The 19,092-nt window shown below is 38.1% G+C and overlaps 1 protein-coding gene across 1 annotated transcript; it reads left to right on the forward strand.

The window, feature by feature from the left end:
* The first annotated feature begins 10,549 nt into the window (after positions 1-10,549).
* Positions 10,550-14,043, forward strand: LOC112088584. The gene is made up of 7 exons (XM_024158999.1): positions 10,550-11,438; positions 11,638-12,455; positions 12,541-12,663; positions 12,775-12,908; positions 13,059-13,145; positions 13,221-13,305; positions 13,381-14,043. The coding sequence occupies exons 1-7, from the start codon at positions 10,550-10,552 to the stop codon at positions 14,041-14,043; spliced, it is 2,799 nt and encodes a 932-aa protein (XP_024014767.1).
* Positions 14,044-19,092: the final 5,049 nt, after the last annotated feature.

The raw sequence follows: 19,092 nt of genomic DNA on the forward strand, positions 1-19,092 counted from the left end.
GAGGTCGCGAGTCTCCATGGTGGTGGTTCGGATTAGGGTTCCGAAGATGATGATCAAAATCACGCCTGGAGGGTGATTCACATGCGCAGGGAGCTTCACACAGGTTGCAGGACCTTCGCTCGCGGTTATGGTTTCTCCTTGAATGATCCATGCTTCAAAGGTTTCTGAAACTAGGGCAAACAGAAGAAAGAATAAGCAAACAAATAAAAAGTTAGGGTGTTTATGAATTTGGTTTACTTCCTATGTTGCTTTGGCAGAAACTCGACATATATATAGTCATCTGCGACATATATAAAGGCAAACGAAGAACATCTAGAAGATTATAAGTCCTAAATCTATCGATTCATAAGCAAAGACACATGAAATTCCCTTTGAACAATCCCTTTAAACCCAACTGGGTAACTACTCAAACATATTGTAACAAAGTATCATAAACGAAATTGAAAGTGCAGGAAACACAAGAAAAGAAGGAAGAAGAACGAAAAACAGAGTTGCAGGTGGAGGCGCGATGATGCTCTCCAGCGGCGGCTCCTTCTTCGGGATCGACGGCGGCGGCCTCCTCTCTAGGGTTCCACGAAATCTCTCTCTCTCTTTCTATCTTATGTCGTCTCTACCCCTTTAGGAATGACCTAAAGGGGGTATTTATAGCTTCTGGGGTGGTTCTGGACACTTAGGGCTTCAAAAATAATGAAAGGAATTGATCTGGGCTTTAATTAAGTCGTCGGGAAAGTGAACGACCAAGTTCCGCGGTCGCGATGGCTCTACCCGCGGGAAAATGGGTGTTGGCCGCGGTCCCGGCACTTGCTCTCTTCTGGAACTGCATTTTATGTCATTCTTGCATCAGGAGTATCTGAAGATCTAACCGTTGGATTGTCTCCAAACCAAGTGCATTAGAAAGCTGGTTGGATCCTCTATGTTGTCTCATATTTTGGGGGTGATCAGACGGTGAGAAGGTCTTCATCGCTTGTCATACTTCTGACGGTCTGCATTTATCCAAAATTGCTCATTTGTTCCAAATTGCATATCTTTTGCCCAAGTTTCCTGTAAAGTCTTTTGAAACTCTAAAACATTAAAAACACTTTAAAAACATTGAAAATAGAGTTAAAACACCTGCATAAGATACAATTATGATCCATAAAAGTGGTTAAAATACGGTGTTATCAGTTCACTTAGATATGTTTAATTTAAATAATTAAGAATTTAAAATACTTGATTTCTCCTGCGATTTTGCGAGGGCTCGAGACCTAGTATAGATAATAAGAATTATGGTTTTTTACTTTTTGGTATATTTATCTGCTTTTTTATTAAACTAACAATTAAGATATTTAGATGGAAGTATTAGATTTTTTGGTATATTTTACTTTTTTATTTAATTCAATTTGTTAAACTAACTATTTTGATATGTATAAGATTGCTCTTTTGTGGAAGGAGCTGTTTTTTTTTATATGTGACTATTATCCTATTATATCATACATATGAGCATATTAATATAGCGTTTGTAATTTTTTGTTTATTTTTTTTTATATTACTTTAGTTAAACTAACTTTCTACAACAAACAAATTTTATCCTTCGAATAATGAATCTAATTGCAAAAAAAAAACTATACCAAAATTTAAGTAATCAAATTAATACAGCAATTCAATTAGTTAGTTGAAATATTAAAACCATACCGGAATAATTTTGATTTTGTGGAGTTTTTATCAAAGAAAAGGTCCTATCCTGAATTCGACTATTTTACCCAAATCAAACTGAGAATTAAACTTATATTAAAAACTAGTTGGCTATTAGTTGTAATTAATGTAACAAAATCAGAATTCGTTTGGTCAGGTAAACCATTCGAAATCATTTTAAAAATATCGGTATTTACCAAAATTAAACCGATAATTAAACTTATATTAAAAAAAAGTTGGTTAGGTGTAATTAAAGAAACAAAATCAGAATTTGTTTGGTCAGGTAAACCATTCGAAATCATTTTAAAAATCTCGATATATTTAAAATTGGGTTCTCGGTTTGATTTCAAGTGAAAACGACATGTAAACAAATCAGACGAATAATAATAGAACACGTCATCTTTTTTCTCCGAGAATCGCTATGAGCTCGCCATATCAGATTATGACTTCACATATAATAATTTGTTTGTATCATTATGTTGTGTTTAATTCCTTAACAAAGCGTATTTAATTTGTAATGTGATTACAATCGAAGCTACCAAATATAGTAAGTTAGTAATTGGCTTACTTGTCTTGTTGACAACGAGTTTCAGCGACTAGGGATCAACTAGTAATATAAATTACGTCAACTAGATAACTAGTACTATAAAAATAAAGTCAATTAGACTGTAAACAATGTTAATGATTCGAGTCAATAACCAAATCTTAAACAGAGTTATCAAAGAAAGAACAAAACGTAATATAAACACAGGATCTTTCCATGTGAAAAGGAATCAATGTTTGGTTCAGAACCTTGTCAAATCAACACCCATATTTTGACCCAATTTTAAGTATTCTAAACTAAAAGGAAAGTGTTTTCTTATGTTTCTTAGCCATTAGGTCTTCAACTACATTTTTTAGTAGTTTTATCGTATTTATTTTTGTCTGTATATGGATTTTACAAAGCCAAAAATATACTTTGTTTTAAAAATAATATCGCTGACTTTGCAGATGATATCTATATCATCATATTTGTAGTGATTTTCTAATATGTTGGTTTTTTGGTGAGTTTCAAAACATTTGCTTGTGGCATTATTTAAAACTGTCAAAATTCACTTAAAACGAACCGATTCTTTTTTTCCAAACAAACCAGATTTGAAACAAAACGAATCAGAAAATTTTGGTTTGATCAGTTTAAAATTTTAACCGGAAAACCAATTGTGATTTTTCATTTTTGTTATGCTTATATATCCAATTTACCAAAAACGAACCAAATTTGTTTAAAACAAGGATTAGCTTTGCTTACATGTCCAATTTACTTAATTAAGACGAACTAAAATTGAAATAGTGTCCAATTTCCTTAAAAAATGCATGGTTTGATCTTCATGGTTTTAAATAGAGATCAAACTGAATTGTGCTTTGAAGATTTTCGACCCAGATTTTGACCATGTTGTCCTGGTTTATTCCTGTAATATGATGATTCCTAATAAAACTTGACAAAATCCTAGTCTTTTTCACTAAAAGAAGATCCTACCAAACCTTATCTCGGAAACTCAATCGGCCTTCATGGCTAGGCGTCTTAATACAGACAACATTCTGTTGGCACAAGAAAACTTTCATGTCCTCCGTATTAATACCGTATGTAGAGAAGAATTCATGGCTATCAAGACAGACATGAGTAAAGCATATGATCGGGTAGAATGGAGCTTCCTTGAAGCCCTTATGATCAAGTTAGGATTCTCTGAGAGATGGGTCAGACTCTTGATGTTTTGCATTTCCTCGGTCTCATACCAAGTCCTTATAAATGGAGAACCAAAAGGAAAAATCATTCCATCGAGAGGATTGCGCCAAGGAGATCCTCTCTCTCCCTTTCTCTTTATTTTGTGTACTGAGGCTCTAATCTCACTACTCAATGGAGCAGAGGAGGAAAAACGTATTTCTGGGCTGAAAGTAGCTCAAACAAGTCCACCGGTTTCACACCTTCTTTTTGCCGATGATAGCCTCTTCTTCTGTAGAGCGGATATCCGGCAGGGAGCTGAGATTTTCAGGATTATTAATACCTATGGATCAGCCTCGGGACAACAACTTAATCTTGGAAAATCATCCATCATGTTCGGGAATAGAGTAGACCCGTTTTTGAATCAAGGTATCAAGACTGCCATTGGAATTTCATCCGAGGGCGGCATGGGTATGTATTTGGGCCTCCCAGAACAAATTTGTGGATCAAAGAGGAAAGTGTTTTCTTATGTTCATGACCGCCTAAGTAACCGAGTCAATAATTGGTCTGCAAGACTTCTTTCCAAAGGTGGAAAAGAAATTCAAATAAAATCAGTTGCACAAGTGGTTCCAACCTATGTCATGTCATGTTTTCTATTACCCCAAGGAGTGACAGATAAATTGCGGAGTGCTATAGCTAATTTTTGGTGGAGTTCAAAGCAGAATAGCAGCAGGATACACTGGATTGCATGGGATAAAATCTGCATTCCCCAGGATATGGGAGGCCTTGGATTTAGAGATTTACAAGACTTTAACCTACCCCCTTCTAGCTAAACAGCTATGGCGACTTATTCAGTATCCTTCATCCCTCTTGGCTCGGGTTTTAAGAGGCAGATACGACAGACAATCTGATCCTCTAGAGGACCGAAATGTCTACTCACCATCTTATGGGTGGCGGAGTATAATGGTCGCAAAACCGTTCCTGAAGATGGGCTTGAGGAAGACGATTGGATCGGGCCTAAATACGAGAGTTTGGAGCGAATCGTGGATCCCGGATCTTAGAGCTCGGCCGCCAAGAGCCGCCCCGCAGATCGGATTCCGGGACCCGGGAATTTTGGTATACTCCTTCATCCGTCAAGATACAAAGCAATGGGATGTTCCCCTACTTAGAGAATTTTTCCAACCTGAGGATGTCTCCCTTATCCTCGGGTTGAGACCTAGCCGTACCCGTACCTTGGATGGATATGCATGGAATCATTCCAAATCGGGACTTTATTCAGTTAAGTCGGGATATGACCTGATTCGAAGGACGAAGTTAGAACGGGAAGCTGGAGCGTTGAGGGAACTGAGTATCACGGCCCTACAACGATATGTTTGGAAAGTCCGTACACCTGGAAAAATGAAACACTTTATGTGGCAAGCTTTATCAGGGTGTATTGCTACATGTCAGAACCTCACCTACCGACATATGGGTTCAGACAAACGCTGCCCTCGTTGTGGGGATCTTGAGGAGTCTATAAACCATCTACTGTTTTTATGTTCCCCGGCCTTACAAGTCTGGGCGTTATCGGACTTTCCGTCCCTTCCGGGTGTCTTCCCGAGTACCTCTATTTATCAAAATATGAGTTTTCTCTTTTGGAAAACAAAAGAGAAAGACATGACAGATCCTCAAAAGGATGTATATCCTTGGATCCTATGGTTTATTTGGAAAGCAAGGAACAAGAAAATCTTCAACGGGAAAGAAATCTCCCCGGAAAACACCTTGATCCACGCGAAGGTGGAAGCAGAAAGTTGGAGATTAGCAAACCAAGCTGAAGACGATGATGATGCTCACGTTGAGGCGTTGGCCCCCCCCTCCGGTCCCGATATCACTACCCGAGGTACCGCAGACCCCGATATGCCGGATTGATGCTTCTTGGATCAATCACGGACAGGTTAGCGGCCTTGGTTGGAGTTTTAAGGATGGCCGAGGAACGGAGATTTTTGGTCTACAGGGATGTCGTAGAAGCCTCTCGGCTCTTCACGCCGAGATGGATTACCTCTTATGGGCTATGTCATGCCTGAGAGAAAGTCAGATGACGTCGGTGCATTTTCAGACCGACTGCTCGGACCTTGTGAGCATGTGTGAATCACCAGCAGATTGGCCATCCTTTAAGACAGAATTGGAATCTTTTCGTATACTTCGCGAGAGCTTCTTAGAGTTTACATTATCCTATATTCCGAGAATTCAAAATGTCCGAGCAGATAGTCTTGCAAAAGGAGCTCGAGCGAGAGGAGTTATTTTTTCCCAAATCGATCATAACGAGCCGGTCGAAGATGGTTTTCAAACCACTTCATGATAGGCCAAATGTGATTGTAATCGTTGGGTAACAGAAAAAAAAAATCCTAGTCTTTTTCTTTCAATATGGCCCCTAGCACATCCGAAGAAACACAGCCATACTAGCTACCTCTTCTTTTCTCTGGATGGATCTTTAAAATATATGGTCCAGCAAAACCTCTGAAATATCAAGAATCACAGCACATCTACAAAAATATGTGTGCGGAAACTGATGATTATGCTATATGAGTTGTTATAAGGATCAGATCGAATCAACTATATTTGAGAGTGTGAGCAAAACTGCATGTAACAAATATAATAAAAGAACATATTGATAGGAGCTTAATCAATTTTGGTTTTATCTCCAACGGGTGACTTAGGGAAAGTCCATTCGGAATTATCTCTCGAGGTATTTTAAATGTTATTTTTAATTCAAAAAACTTATTAATAAAGTCTTCGTAACCAACAAAAGGCAAAAAAGCATAAGGCATGGGCTTCTAGCAATAGATAGCAGTGAATATTGTCTATTGACTCCATAGGACAAGTATAATTTGTATAAGCGATAGAGCTCATACTTGCTTAACTGTACATATTTAGCGATAGTAATACTATTTATTTATTACATGATCTGCATGATACTAAGAAAACAAACTCGACGAATCACACAAGAGCAGATCATTTTTTTGTTACAATTATATAAAGAGCAATGGTGAATAAAATTCTCGATTGAGTTCTCAAATTTTAATTAAAAAAAAAACAAGACATTGAGAAGCATTGATAATGTTTTAAACAATGACAATCATCTTCTGCTGCCGATATTTCTTTTTGAGAAAACACCCAATAGTAGAAATCTTTGATTATGTCAATTTTTCAACAGAGCCAATAAAGATATTTTTTTTTTTGTCGTGCCAATAAAGATATTAAAACACCAATTTTAAAACATTGACCAGGGTTGCTAACTATCTTTTTTCTAGATGGTTCTTTAAAACACTATATCTCTAACATAACCTCGGAAACAATAAGGAATCACAATCAAACTGCAAGTTATGAGTGTGTAGTCTGAGGTTTATGTTTGAGTAAGTGTTATAAATATTATGTTGGTTCGTTTTTTTTAGAGTTTCAATGGGACTACATGCATGCATTGGATATAGTGGGAGATTGCATTAGTAAATTGCACAATCAAACTCAGCTTTAATAACAGATGTCATAGATTATGTTTGACAATATATTGATTTAAGATTATATAGTATAAATTGATAAAATAATTAGATTAAATATAATAATAGTGTAATAAATAAACTATGTAAACGATGTATCTTACTTATTAATCATTTGTAATCTGCACACGGCACAGATCCGTTAGCAAATATTACAGTATTTTCTAGGTCTTTCGTAAATAGCCATAAATCTTGTTTTTTATTCAGTATTAATATTAAAAAGTTTACTTTTTCAAAAAATGTTGCAAACTGATGTACAAAATATTTTCTAATGATATCATAAATAGTTATACCGTTTTGTCTATTTAGTAAGTACAAAAAAATATAATATTCAAAAGGTTATGATAGTGTCGTAAATAATTTTTTTTTTCTAGATATAATTTTCTTATGAAAGTAAACTGGATGAATTGCTTTTGCATTTGATTAAATGTTTTGAATTATTTTTATTGCAATTCTTCCAAAAAAAATTATAGTGATTTCAAAAAGGATTATAAGTTACAACCATGTAATGATACATGATTAATTATCATTTCATTTTAAATTATATTTATACGAGATAAATAAGTGCATATATGCCGGTTTGCAAGTCATAGTTTATAGTCTGCTTAAAAAATTGGGAAATAAAATTAGACTAAATAAGTTAGTAAATGTTTTTTTACTGTATATTTATGAAGCTATCAAACTATTTTTATAGAGGTGAATAATTAGAATTATTGTTTTCTTTTAGAAATACTTTTCTTATTTGTTTTTAAGTTTTTTTTAGATTATAGTTTTTAGTTTAATTTTCTTATGCTAAAGTGATATATATAGTTGGAGATAAATTTGATCCTTCCTACGTGGACAAATCACGTGCTTGCATGTAACGTCCATTATTTTTTTGTAAGTACGACCCTTATGGACCAAATTAGGATTCAGCACAATACGACCTAAGCATATAATATCGGGCCTCGAATCTAGTCAATTTCAAAAGATTCGGCACGATGGGCCACCTGTTCTTGGGTTTCTTGTATCTGACAGCGTAAGCTACGCTGTCAGACACAAAGAGGTCGGAAACTGAGTGGTCAAGAGGAGGAGAGGTCACTTTCTCTATGTCCTAGATCCAAGCTCGGTGACTCGGAAATGTTGAGATATAAGGAAGGATGGCCCGCACAAGTACACGGAGAGCAAAACCGTTTAAGCAATCTCGGCAGACCTGATCAGGTATGAGTAAATCCATGAGCGGGAATCACTATTCAGATTTCCCTCCATTCGACAATAGGAATATGCTTTAGTCTAATTTGATCACATATACCCTTACAAACCCACGAGATTAGCATTTCAAGCATCTTGCTTATACGTGTCAGGCGACAGTGACCTTTCGCAGGAGTCAGAGGAAAAAGTCGAGGATCAGCAAAAGCTATAACGTGCATGAACCATCGAACCAACCCGTACACTGAAGACGAAAAGGACGCACCAAGGAACAGTCTTGTGGTAGGCAGAACACGCCAAGAAAAGTTGGTGAGACCATCAGAAGTGTGACGCAAGCGTAAGATTCAAACCCAGTCAAGCCGGATCATGGACCGACCCACCCGACTTGCTATCCACGAACCAACCCGGTATACTAACTTGGGTCAGGTAAAATCTTATAAATACTTTGTCCCTTCCAACAAGGAAATGGATAATTATTTTAGCTATATTAAGGTTCATATTATCTCTCTAGATACTTGTGACCCTTGAGCCCTAGCATCTCATACTTTCCGATCATTCTTCCGATCATCTCTTCACTTCCTCTCCACGGTGGCTCCTAAACCATGGAGCACTTCAACCCACTAACTCTTCTTTTCTTCTCTTTTCACCACAAAAATCCCATCACCGCTAAAAGCCCGAGTTGACTCCACCCTTCTCATGAGCACTCAACCCACTTTCCTTCACTCGTTTTCTGATCTCTTTCCGCTCTCCGATAAGCCACTCGGTTGTCTTTTTCGTTGATTTCAGACTTGAGCATCGGAGAGTCATCGGAAAACATATCCCCATCGTGTTTTCCGGACATTCACGTATTTTTCGGTTTTGCAGGAGATTTGTCCCCACAAAAAGGACAAAAATCTCCTAAACATATATATATATATATATAGTTTTTCCTTTTTTCTGATAAATTGTTATTTTGTTCCTTTTTATCTTTATTTATTTAATATAAACATAATTGTTTATCTCTTTTAACTTTTAGAATTATGAACCAACTACATAATTTTTTTTTTCTAAAATAGTTAGTTAAAATAGAATTTAAAATTAATTAAACACATATCAAAATCTGATCGATTGATTTAATACGTTTCATTTATGTGAATTAGCAACTTTGACATATTATGTTTTATATAATAAGATATTTTTATTACGTAGTTTTTATCTTTTTTTCTAATTTTTTAATATTTTAGTAGTTTTATTTAAAAATATAATTTACTTTTTTTAAAAAAAATTATAGTATTGCATTGACACATGTCATAATCTAAATTAACATAACACATGTCATAATTTTGTGAGTTATAATTATTTTTTGTGGCACGTTTATGTTGAAAAATTCTCATTTATATCTTTTATATAATAAGAAAAAGTGTTGAAAAAATATATATCTTTATATATAAGTGTGGGTGTATATATATATATATGGGTAAGTCAAATAACTTATTTTGTTTTGGACAACAATCAAATAAGTGTTTGAGGATAAACTAATTAATGTAGAGAAAATTGCTGAATGGGATGTTTTGAAGTTTTAAATTTGAGGAATAGGATGTTTTGAAAACCGTAGAAGGAAAGGGGTGTTTTTACTGTTTGTCTTCCCACAAGGGCCTTTAGGCAATTTTTATTTTCGAAATTGCCATTATCGAAGTAAAATAACTAAAAATGCCTGATTAAATCCGATTTGGTAAACCGATTACACAAAGTTATCAACCGAAGTCCAATATCATAAACCGAAGTAAAACCAAATTAAAAACCGAAGTATAATTTATCGACACCCTAACATTTAAATTAAAAATTTAATTCGGGATCCACATCTGGACGTCGTCTATCTACCATCTCCGGCAATCCAGCTCCGATTAGCCTCCGATAGACCTTTATAATGGCGGGGAAAGTTAAAAAATCGTTAACGCGGAACAACACCGTGCCTCCGGTGTCGAGGCGAGTGCTCCGGAGTAACTCGAAGACAGCTCCGACGGACCACTCGCCCATGCCGCCCATGCCACCGCGACGGAGTGACCGGGTTGAACATCCCATTCACTCGAGTCGTCTGAATCCATGCCGGCGGTGTAGAGCCAAAGTACAATTCGCTCCTCTTCTTCTAGAATGGCCTTCTCGTAATTCTAAAAGTAAGTTACATTTATGAACTTCGACCTTGTCTGAACTGTACTGGCGGTTTGTAATTCAAATTAAGATTGTAATTAAGATTAAGATTGAAACGGGGCGCCTGATTGGCTTGATTTATGTATTGGCGGTTATGAACTGTAGTACTTATGTCTATATATTGATTTCAAACGGTTGGATTACTCTTATATCATCTAGAAACAGTTACAGAAGTTTTTATAGGAGACCATACGAATAGGGTAGTTTTCCGTTTATCCAGAATACTATATCTTTTCGTGCATTTCGGAATTGTTGTTTTCGTTCAAATACAGGTATGGAAGACGGAGAACCTTCAAATACAGGCATGGAAGATGGAGAAGCTTCAAATAACCTTTCGGAAAAACTACCAAAACGAGTCCTCGGCGATGGTTGCTACCCCGTTGGTGCTCGGTTGAACATATATTCAAAGGCCAATGTCATTGGCCTCCTTGTCGAGGCGTTGAAGGGTACTGAAGATCTTGAGAAGCTACTTCATTCCCAGTTTGGGAAGTTGTTCCATCTACCTGTTGCAAGATGTTGCAACAGCGCCAAACTTGTTCATGCCCTTCTATCACGACAACTTGTGACCACGAAGAAACACGAGATTTGGTTCCTCTTTGGTGGACAGCCTCTGAGATATTCGATACGGGAGTTCAAGGAAATCACTGGATTGAATTGCAATCCCGAACCTGATAGCACAGAAGAAGAAGACGATGTGGGAAAAACAGGAATCTGGAAAGACCTGTTCGGAAGAGCGAAGGCGATGACCGTGTTTGATGTGCTTGAAATGCTAAAGGACCCGGATCTACCCCGATGGAAACGGCTTCCATTGGCCCTAATCGTTCTTGTCGACGGTGTTCTGTTTTGCAATAGCAAAAATCTGGCCCTCACCGAGAAATACGTTGCGATGCTGACTGACTTGGATAGGTTCATGGTGTATCCATGGGGGAGGGTATCCTTTAACAAAACAGTATCTCGTTTTCAAGCTCCGAAGGCAATCACGGATGCCGAGAAAAGGGAGAATCCTGTAACACGATTGCGCCATCAGCTTAAACAGAAAACCAGTGCATGCTATGGATTCCCTCTATCACTACAACTCATGGCCCTCCAATCTATACCAATGTTGGTTTCCAAAATTCCTCAACCTGATAACTTGAAGACATTCCTTGAAGATCCCGAAGGCTGTCAAAACATTATCACACTGTTGCATCTTGGGGACATACATGCCGTGGAATCCGACCCTCTAGTAAATTATTTGTAGTATTATATTTAGTAGTATTTGTAGTCTTATTTTGTAGTACTTGTCTTAAAAGATAAGTGTTCTGTCATTTTGGTTGGCAATTTTACAATTGTATTTTTTTGTCTTAGTTGTCTGTGAAACAGATGGTACTCGAGATGGTGACAATGACCAACAGAATGAATTGCGTTGGGTAGATGAGGTAGAGGATGCCGAAGTTGCATTCATGCAGGAACTCATGGCCGATGGGTACAAATTCACACCTTCGGATTTTGCAGTGGCACCGGCCCCTATCGTGGATATTAGTGATGCAGAGGACGAGGTTACCAATGAACAGGAACCTGAGCCATCCACCAGACCGAAGAAGAAACAGAAAACTCATCAAACTGAAAAACGTCCCATGCAGAGGAAGAGAGGCAGGGGCAAGAACTCTTCTAATCTATCGGAAGATGAATCCCTTGATAGTGGACCCATTAAAGAGCTTAAAAGATGGATAGTACGTCAGAATACTTTGCTCCTTCGTGACATTAAGACCGAGTTGGACAAGAGATTGGGCGTATACCAAGAAGACGAAGAAGATGACGATGTACACCAGTCAAAAGAAGATGGGGAACAGGATGATGAAGGACAGAATTCCAAAAAAGATGGTAAAAAACCGGATGAAGATGAAGACGAAGCCGAAGATGGAGGTGAAGAAGGAGGTTATGATGGGGCACAGTCTAGCGTATGCCATAATGATGGTGTACACCCCGAAGCTGGTGTACACCAGAAAGAAAGAGATGATGAAGAAGGGACATCTACTTCCTACGGCGGGGACCATTATTCTCCCAGGGACCATGCGTACTTGAAGACTCCAGAAGCTCCGACGATGACCCTTGAACCGGGACAAGCCAATTCAGGAACAACTCGTCCACCTCCTTACTTCGTCATTCCGGATGAAGATCCACCTACTGGCCTCAACGAGGTGAGCTAATTGTTTAGGCAGCAGCTGACTCTATTAAGTTTCATAACGTGGGTGTATTGTGCTATGTTATTTATGACTTATTCAGGTGGATGGTGGTAGAACAAATTTGGTGTCAGGCCTCTTAGTAGTCTACAAAACTCAGACTCCTCACCCATTGAGCTACGCATATAAGAAACATGAAGCGCAGACAGATGTGCAGGATGCAGAGGTCAGACATTAAAGTTGTTCATATGATATGGATGTGTATATAGTAGTGTTTAGGTATACGCTAGGTATACGATTGATATGTTATACGCTTTATTGTTACGGTGGTTTGTAGGCTGTGGCTAATGAAGACGACTCAAATTTGGGGAAAGATTACCATACTGCGCCTGGGGATGCAAGTGATGCTTCGCAGAAGACCCCTTGTACTCCTAAACCCCCACAAGAAGTTGAGGGATCATCTGGTGTGAGGCGAAAAAGTGGAGGAACAGGAAGAGGAGGAAGAGGAAGAGGAACAGGTAGAGGAGGAAGAGGTAGAGGAAAACGCGCACGTGTACGGTCGGACAAGATTCGGGATATTTACACCGCTGATTCAAAGGTGAAAGCTCTATTTGTATCCAGATCGAAAGCTCCGTACAAACCACTCGAATGGGTTGAAGAAGACCACTTCAAGGCATTTCAGGAGTTATTATCGCGTGAAAGAAACATGTAAGTTATATCGTATTGAAAGCAATTTATCCATAAACTTTCATTCTAATCAATTACCAATTGCTTTCATTACAGCGACTTTTGCATTGTCACTGGTCATACTGTGAACAATCAATTCTTCCTACAAATTGCGAAGCCTACTGAGTGGGTTAACACGATGGTAAGTATATTGTTAGTACTTACTCAATCTTTAATTATCTGTAATATATGTTATTTATGTTTTGTTATTTGTCAGCACATGCAAGTAATAATGGCCATGCTTTGGAGACGTAGAGGTGAAATCTACTTGAAAGACAGGGTAGCATTTGTAGACACCTTGTTCATATCCATCATCGGCAACTACTACAACGATTTCATATCGCGAGACAAAAATCAGTATGACTGGGGGAAAACCATTCAGGGCATTGTATTGGGAAAACCAGCAAAGTGGGCTAATCAGCGGCAGAGGCAAATGTTTCTACGGTTTGTGGACGTTGTATGCGTCCCGATGAACTGGGGGTCTGAGCATTGGGTGGGCCTTGTAATTGACTTTAAAACGGGCAACATAAAGATTTTGGACTCTTTCATCAGTCATAATGATGAAGCGGCTGTGGAGCAGTATATGGCGCCCGTGTGTCAAAGTATGCCATTTATATTGAAGCGTTATTTGGATAGCCAATTAACGGAAGGCGTACGCACCACCCCTTACACATGGAGTCGTTTGGAGGGCATATATCAGAACAAAAGATCCGGTGACTGTGGGCCATGTGCGGCCAAATTCTTAGAGATGCATGCTGCAGGGCTTGGAGTGGAGGATATGGCTTTGATAACGGACGATGTCGTTGACAGGTTAAGGGAGAAATACGCCATGGACTCATACGAAGAGTTTGTCGGGAATCCGGCTATTGCCAACGCTTAGGACGAATTTTGAAGTTTAATGTTGAACTTGACAATGTATGGAAGGGTTATTTGTTGGATTATGTGTTTGATAATGTTTAGGATGTGGGTTTATTTGAGAATTTTTATGGTTATACTTTAGGGTTTACTTTCGTATCTATTAAATGGTGTGTCAATTATTTAGTTTGGTTACAATTTAGTTTACTTTAGTAATTGCGCATCCGTACACCTAACAGCATTTAGTTGTACACCAATATGCATGAAATGGGAGTACATCAAGAAAAATTTGTTCATAGTTCACTTTATTTTAGTACTTATTAATTGGTGTGTGAATACTGTGTTCCAGGCGAAATATGTACCTGTACACCAATATCCATTTAGGTGTACATCTACTGGGTGTACAAGGAAATTTATGGTTTATGCAATAATTTTACAAACTCATTTACAATCTTAACGGTAACCGCATTTAATGTATACGTTCAATTAGTGGGGTTTTTTATTATTATATATATGCAACATAAAGAACCGTTCCGCTTCACAAATCTTAAACCGCAGTTATTCCATCTCCATAAACAACCGTTTTCATCACAATTGAACCTCACAAATTAACTATGGCACCAAAGAGAGGGCGATGTGATGCGGATATCCGTGATTGTCAATCTCCTCTGATGGCGCTTCCCGACGAACTATTGGAGAAGGTTCTCGCATACAGTTGCAACTCCGTCCAACAAATTTTCACACTGAAGCAAGTTTGCAAACGGTTCCAGGCCTGCACTTTAACCCAAAATTTTCTGGCATTGGTTGATCCCGTGGAATTGGAGATGCCTATTCCCGAAGATTTCGATATGCCTTTTATCGCGTTTTGGGAATTTCCCAACTTGTTGAGGAGGATGTATGACGCATGCAATCCTGGTTTGCTGTTCATGAAGGGGATGCAAGACTACTTCTGCCGTGGAGACAAATGTGGCATAAAACTCATCAAGGAATCGGCAGATATGGGATACGAAACAGGTATTTACATGTATGGCATGTACATGAAAGCAGTGGTCGAAGACCCCGTGGGTTTAGAGTATCTTTCAAAACTAAGCAGGGGGGCAATGAGGAGAATAATTCGGAAAATTATTGATGGAGGTGAGCGTGGTTATGTTAATTTGCATGATGAGTTTTCGAGGAGGAGATTTGAGACTAATGCTCAGTTTGCCACACTTTGGTCTTGTCGCTGTGGTGTTGCCAATGCTCAACTTGATTGGCATGACGAATTGTTAAAGGGGCCAAGCATGTGCACGTCGTGTTTCTGGGCACAGGAAACGCAAAAGTTCTTCGTATTTGTTTGGTATGCAGTGCGTTCTGGGTCGTCAATGGAAGAATGGTGACTGATTGGTGAAAGAAAACCAGTTTCGGTGTGTACACCTGCGTTGTGTACACCTTGGTGTGTATACCTTGGTGTGTAATCGATTAGATTCCATATTTCGTACTTTATGATTTAATCTTTTATTTAGGCATGTATGTATGTAGGTGTACTTTGTTTTTCTTTCTATCTATGTATACTTTAATTGTGTTGACAATATTTAATTTCGGTGGGTGGTAGTTTCAGTTTTTCGAGAACCATTCTGTTATATCTTTAAAGTCTCAGTTTTCCTCTCTTTGTACCTCTAATAACTACAAAAAAAAAAAAGAACACCTCAATCTGGACTCAATATGTACACCTAAACTTGTACACCTGAATGTTACATTTATCACATATTATATATTTGAGTATACAAACGACAGTATCTCTTTTGTGGGTATTTTCGGAGAATATGGATATACAAACGACATTATTTATTAAAAGTCTCACCTTACCTATTTCTATACGCATATTTTTAAAAATATGCATGATTTCGTCTATGTGGACAATCTGTACTCTATATCTCGGTTTACGTGATATAGAAAAAACGTCTGTAATGATGACAAGAAATTTAGTTTCCAACAAATAAATAAAGGGCTGGGTTGTCAATGAAATTTCGATATTATCATAAATTCTAATAGTATTGTCTCAGATATCATAAATGTATTGTGGTATATCCAAAATTAAATTAAATCATTCGTCAAAAAAGTTTAATGGTGAAATTTGCTGTTATTTGGTAATTCTCTGTATTTATTGTGGTAATTTAATTTTGCCGGTAAACGAAAAGACACATTTTAGTCACTTTTCAACGTCTCTCTTCAAAGACATCTATTCGGCTCTATTAAAACCGCACTACTACCTCTTTAAATTCAATCCCTTCACCATAACTGCCTACTTAGCACCATCATAACTTCCTCTTTCAAAACATTTTCAATCCTTTCTCTTATTTCTCATTACATCTTCTTATTTTTTCTCTTTTCACCGAAATAAACAATGGTTCGAAGGAGAAACAGAGGTGGTGATGGTGATTTTTCCTTTCTTCTCTCACTCCCTGATGAATTGCTGGAACAAATTATGGCCGCTACAAACCCAACTATAAGGGAAATAGCCCGCCTCCGTGCTGTTTGTTCTCGTTTCAACCGTATCGGCAGAAGCAGGGGTTTCTATCGAGCCATTGATCCCGCCGAAGTCGTGCATGAACCAGCGGCGGTTCCACATTACCCAGCAATGATGAGGAGATTCTATGACGCGGGTAATCCAGGGGTTATTTTCGAGAGGGGGATGCAAGCCTACTTTTTCTTCCACGATGGTGAAGGCGTGGATTTGATAAGGGCTGCTGCGGAGGGAGGCTACGACCGAGCCCTTTTTGTGTACGGGATGTGGCTCAGAGCTGTGCCGGAAGACTTCGTCCGTGCAGAGGACTATTTGGGCAGGCTGACAGTGCAAAACCGGAGGAGGATGAGCCGGTTGTTGCTGGCCGAAGTTCCACACGGATGGAATTTCGATTTGCCAGTGGATTTCGCTGAGAAAGCAGCTGCGTTTCATCCGAGATTCCTTGCGCTGTACACTTGTCAGTGCGGGGTTATAAATTACTGGCTGCAGTGGTTTAGAGAAGACTTTAAGCAGCCAAAGTGCACAACCTGTTTCTGGGCCCAAGAGACCCAAAGGTTCTTCCGCTTCATTAGGAACGTCGTTCCAAGCTGGCCGGTCATGCTCGATTGGTGAAAGCCGTAACCTTCGTCTGTCGTTAATTATTTATGTTGTCTTAGTGTTCCGAACTACAACTGATGTTTTTGAAATTGCTTGTCTGCTCTCGTTTTTTTAGTACTTATGTTGATTTATGATATTTATTGTACTTATGTTTATTTTATGATATTTATGGTACTTATGTTGATTTTATCATAGCTCTTACCATTTTTTAAAAAAAATGGGGGTTTTTTTCATTCGAAATATCAAAGTTAAATTAGGTGGATATCATTTCGTCTAGGGCAGTAATTAATTATGTACACCTATTCACTGTAATTATTTATGTACACCTATTACAGTATACCTATTACAGTATACCTATTCACTGTAATTATTTATGTACACCTAATACAGTATACCTAAAGACGTACACCTACTTACGTAAACGGGATCAGATATAGATTGGAATCATAAAACAGGTTGAAAATAAAGTAACACTACACATTTTAGAAAATAAAGTAACATTACCATTGGTATACGGGTTCGTAAACGTACACCACCGTACACCAACATTGGTATACGGGTTCGTAAACGTACACCAGCATTGGTATACGGGAGTGTAAACAATTTTTGGACATAAGGCTGTTAGACATAAAGCATTTTTGCAAAGCGTTCTGCCGAACATCTAAGATAACAATTTTTGTCGTTTCCAATTTGAGTCAGTCAAACGGTGCAACAGGTTTCAAAAAAGGTACTTAATTAGTTTTTGTCGTTTCCAATTTGATTTTTTTGGGTCGCGTTTATTCTTCATACACTGGTTTCATTAAAGCAATTTTCAAAACCGTCATGACTTGCTTTTTGAAAAAAAACGTTTATTCGAGCTGTCCTATCCTACAATTTCAATTCAAAGACATGATTATTGTCCGTTGTTTATTCGAACCATGTCTTTCATAATGTTTTCTTTCTCTGCTATAGAACCATGTCTTTGATAATTATTTTGATCCAGAACCATGTCTTTGATAATTATTTTGATACCAAAACCCTACATCGTAAACCCTAAGCCCTAAACCCTAAACCCTACACATAACCCCTAACGTCCATACACATAAATTTATATGCGTCACCATATAAATGTAAACTTATAAATAAGCCATAATGCAAATACACTATATGATGTAAACTTGCCTATGTTGTCCACCATCATAGTGTATACAAACTGTGTCCACCGTCAAGGGTGTACACCCTTGACCAGTAAACATCATCATTTTTATACCAAATTTAACATAGTTCATGCCTTTCCGAGTTTAAATATAGGGAAACATAGTGTACGCTAGAAACAAACCCGAAAAACAAAGCGAGATAGTGTCCACAAACTGTGTCCACCGACAAGGGTGTACGCACTGTGTACACCCTGTCCAGTAAACATCATTAATTTCATAACAAATATAACATAGTTCATGCCTTTCCAAGTTTAAATAGAGGGAGGGAAACATAGTGTACGCTAGAAACAAACCCGAAAAACAAAGCAACATCCCCACACAAAAAGCAACATGACACACACAAAAGCCACACCCGGTCAACCCAATGGTTCCTTGCATTTTGCCCGGTTATGGCCGGGATTTCCACATCTCGAGCATTTGTTTGGTTTCTTTTTTTTCGCAACCTGCAACAGCGTATATCAGTAATCATTAATCAGTAATCAGTATCACTGGGAAAAAAATATATGTTTAGTGTACACTAACCTGAGGATACTCTCCTGCTGAAAGTTTTCTCTTCGTCGTAGGCCTTCCTGATGGACGCTTTGCCTTAGGTGGCATAATAATAAGGTCACGCACTTCTGCTGGGATACGAATGTCGTCAGGGTCGGGCACTGGTAGGATTTTACCAGAAACTGTTGCACTCCAAATTGATTTCTTAAGAATTGGATCAACCAAACTGCTGTATTCCACTTGGCGAAGCCTAGCCGCGGCCATTGCATGTCGGCAAGGGTATTTCAAT

This window comes from Eutrema salsugineum, unplaced genomic scaffold, assembly GCF_000478725.1.
Source record: "Eutrema salsugineum unplaced genomic scaffold, Eutsalg1_0 scaffold_8, whole genome shotgun sequence".
Taxonomy (NCBI): domain Eukaryota; kingdom Viridiplantae; phylum Streptophyta; class Magnoliopsida; order Brassicales; family Brassicaceae; genus Eutrema; species Eutrema salsugineum.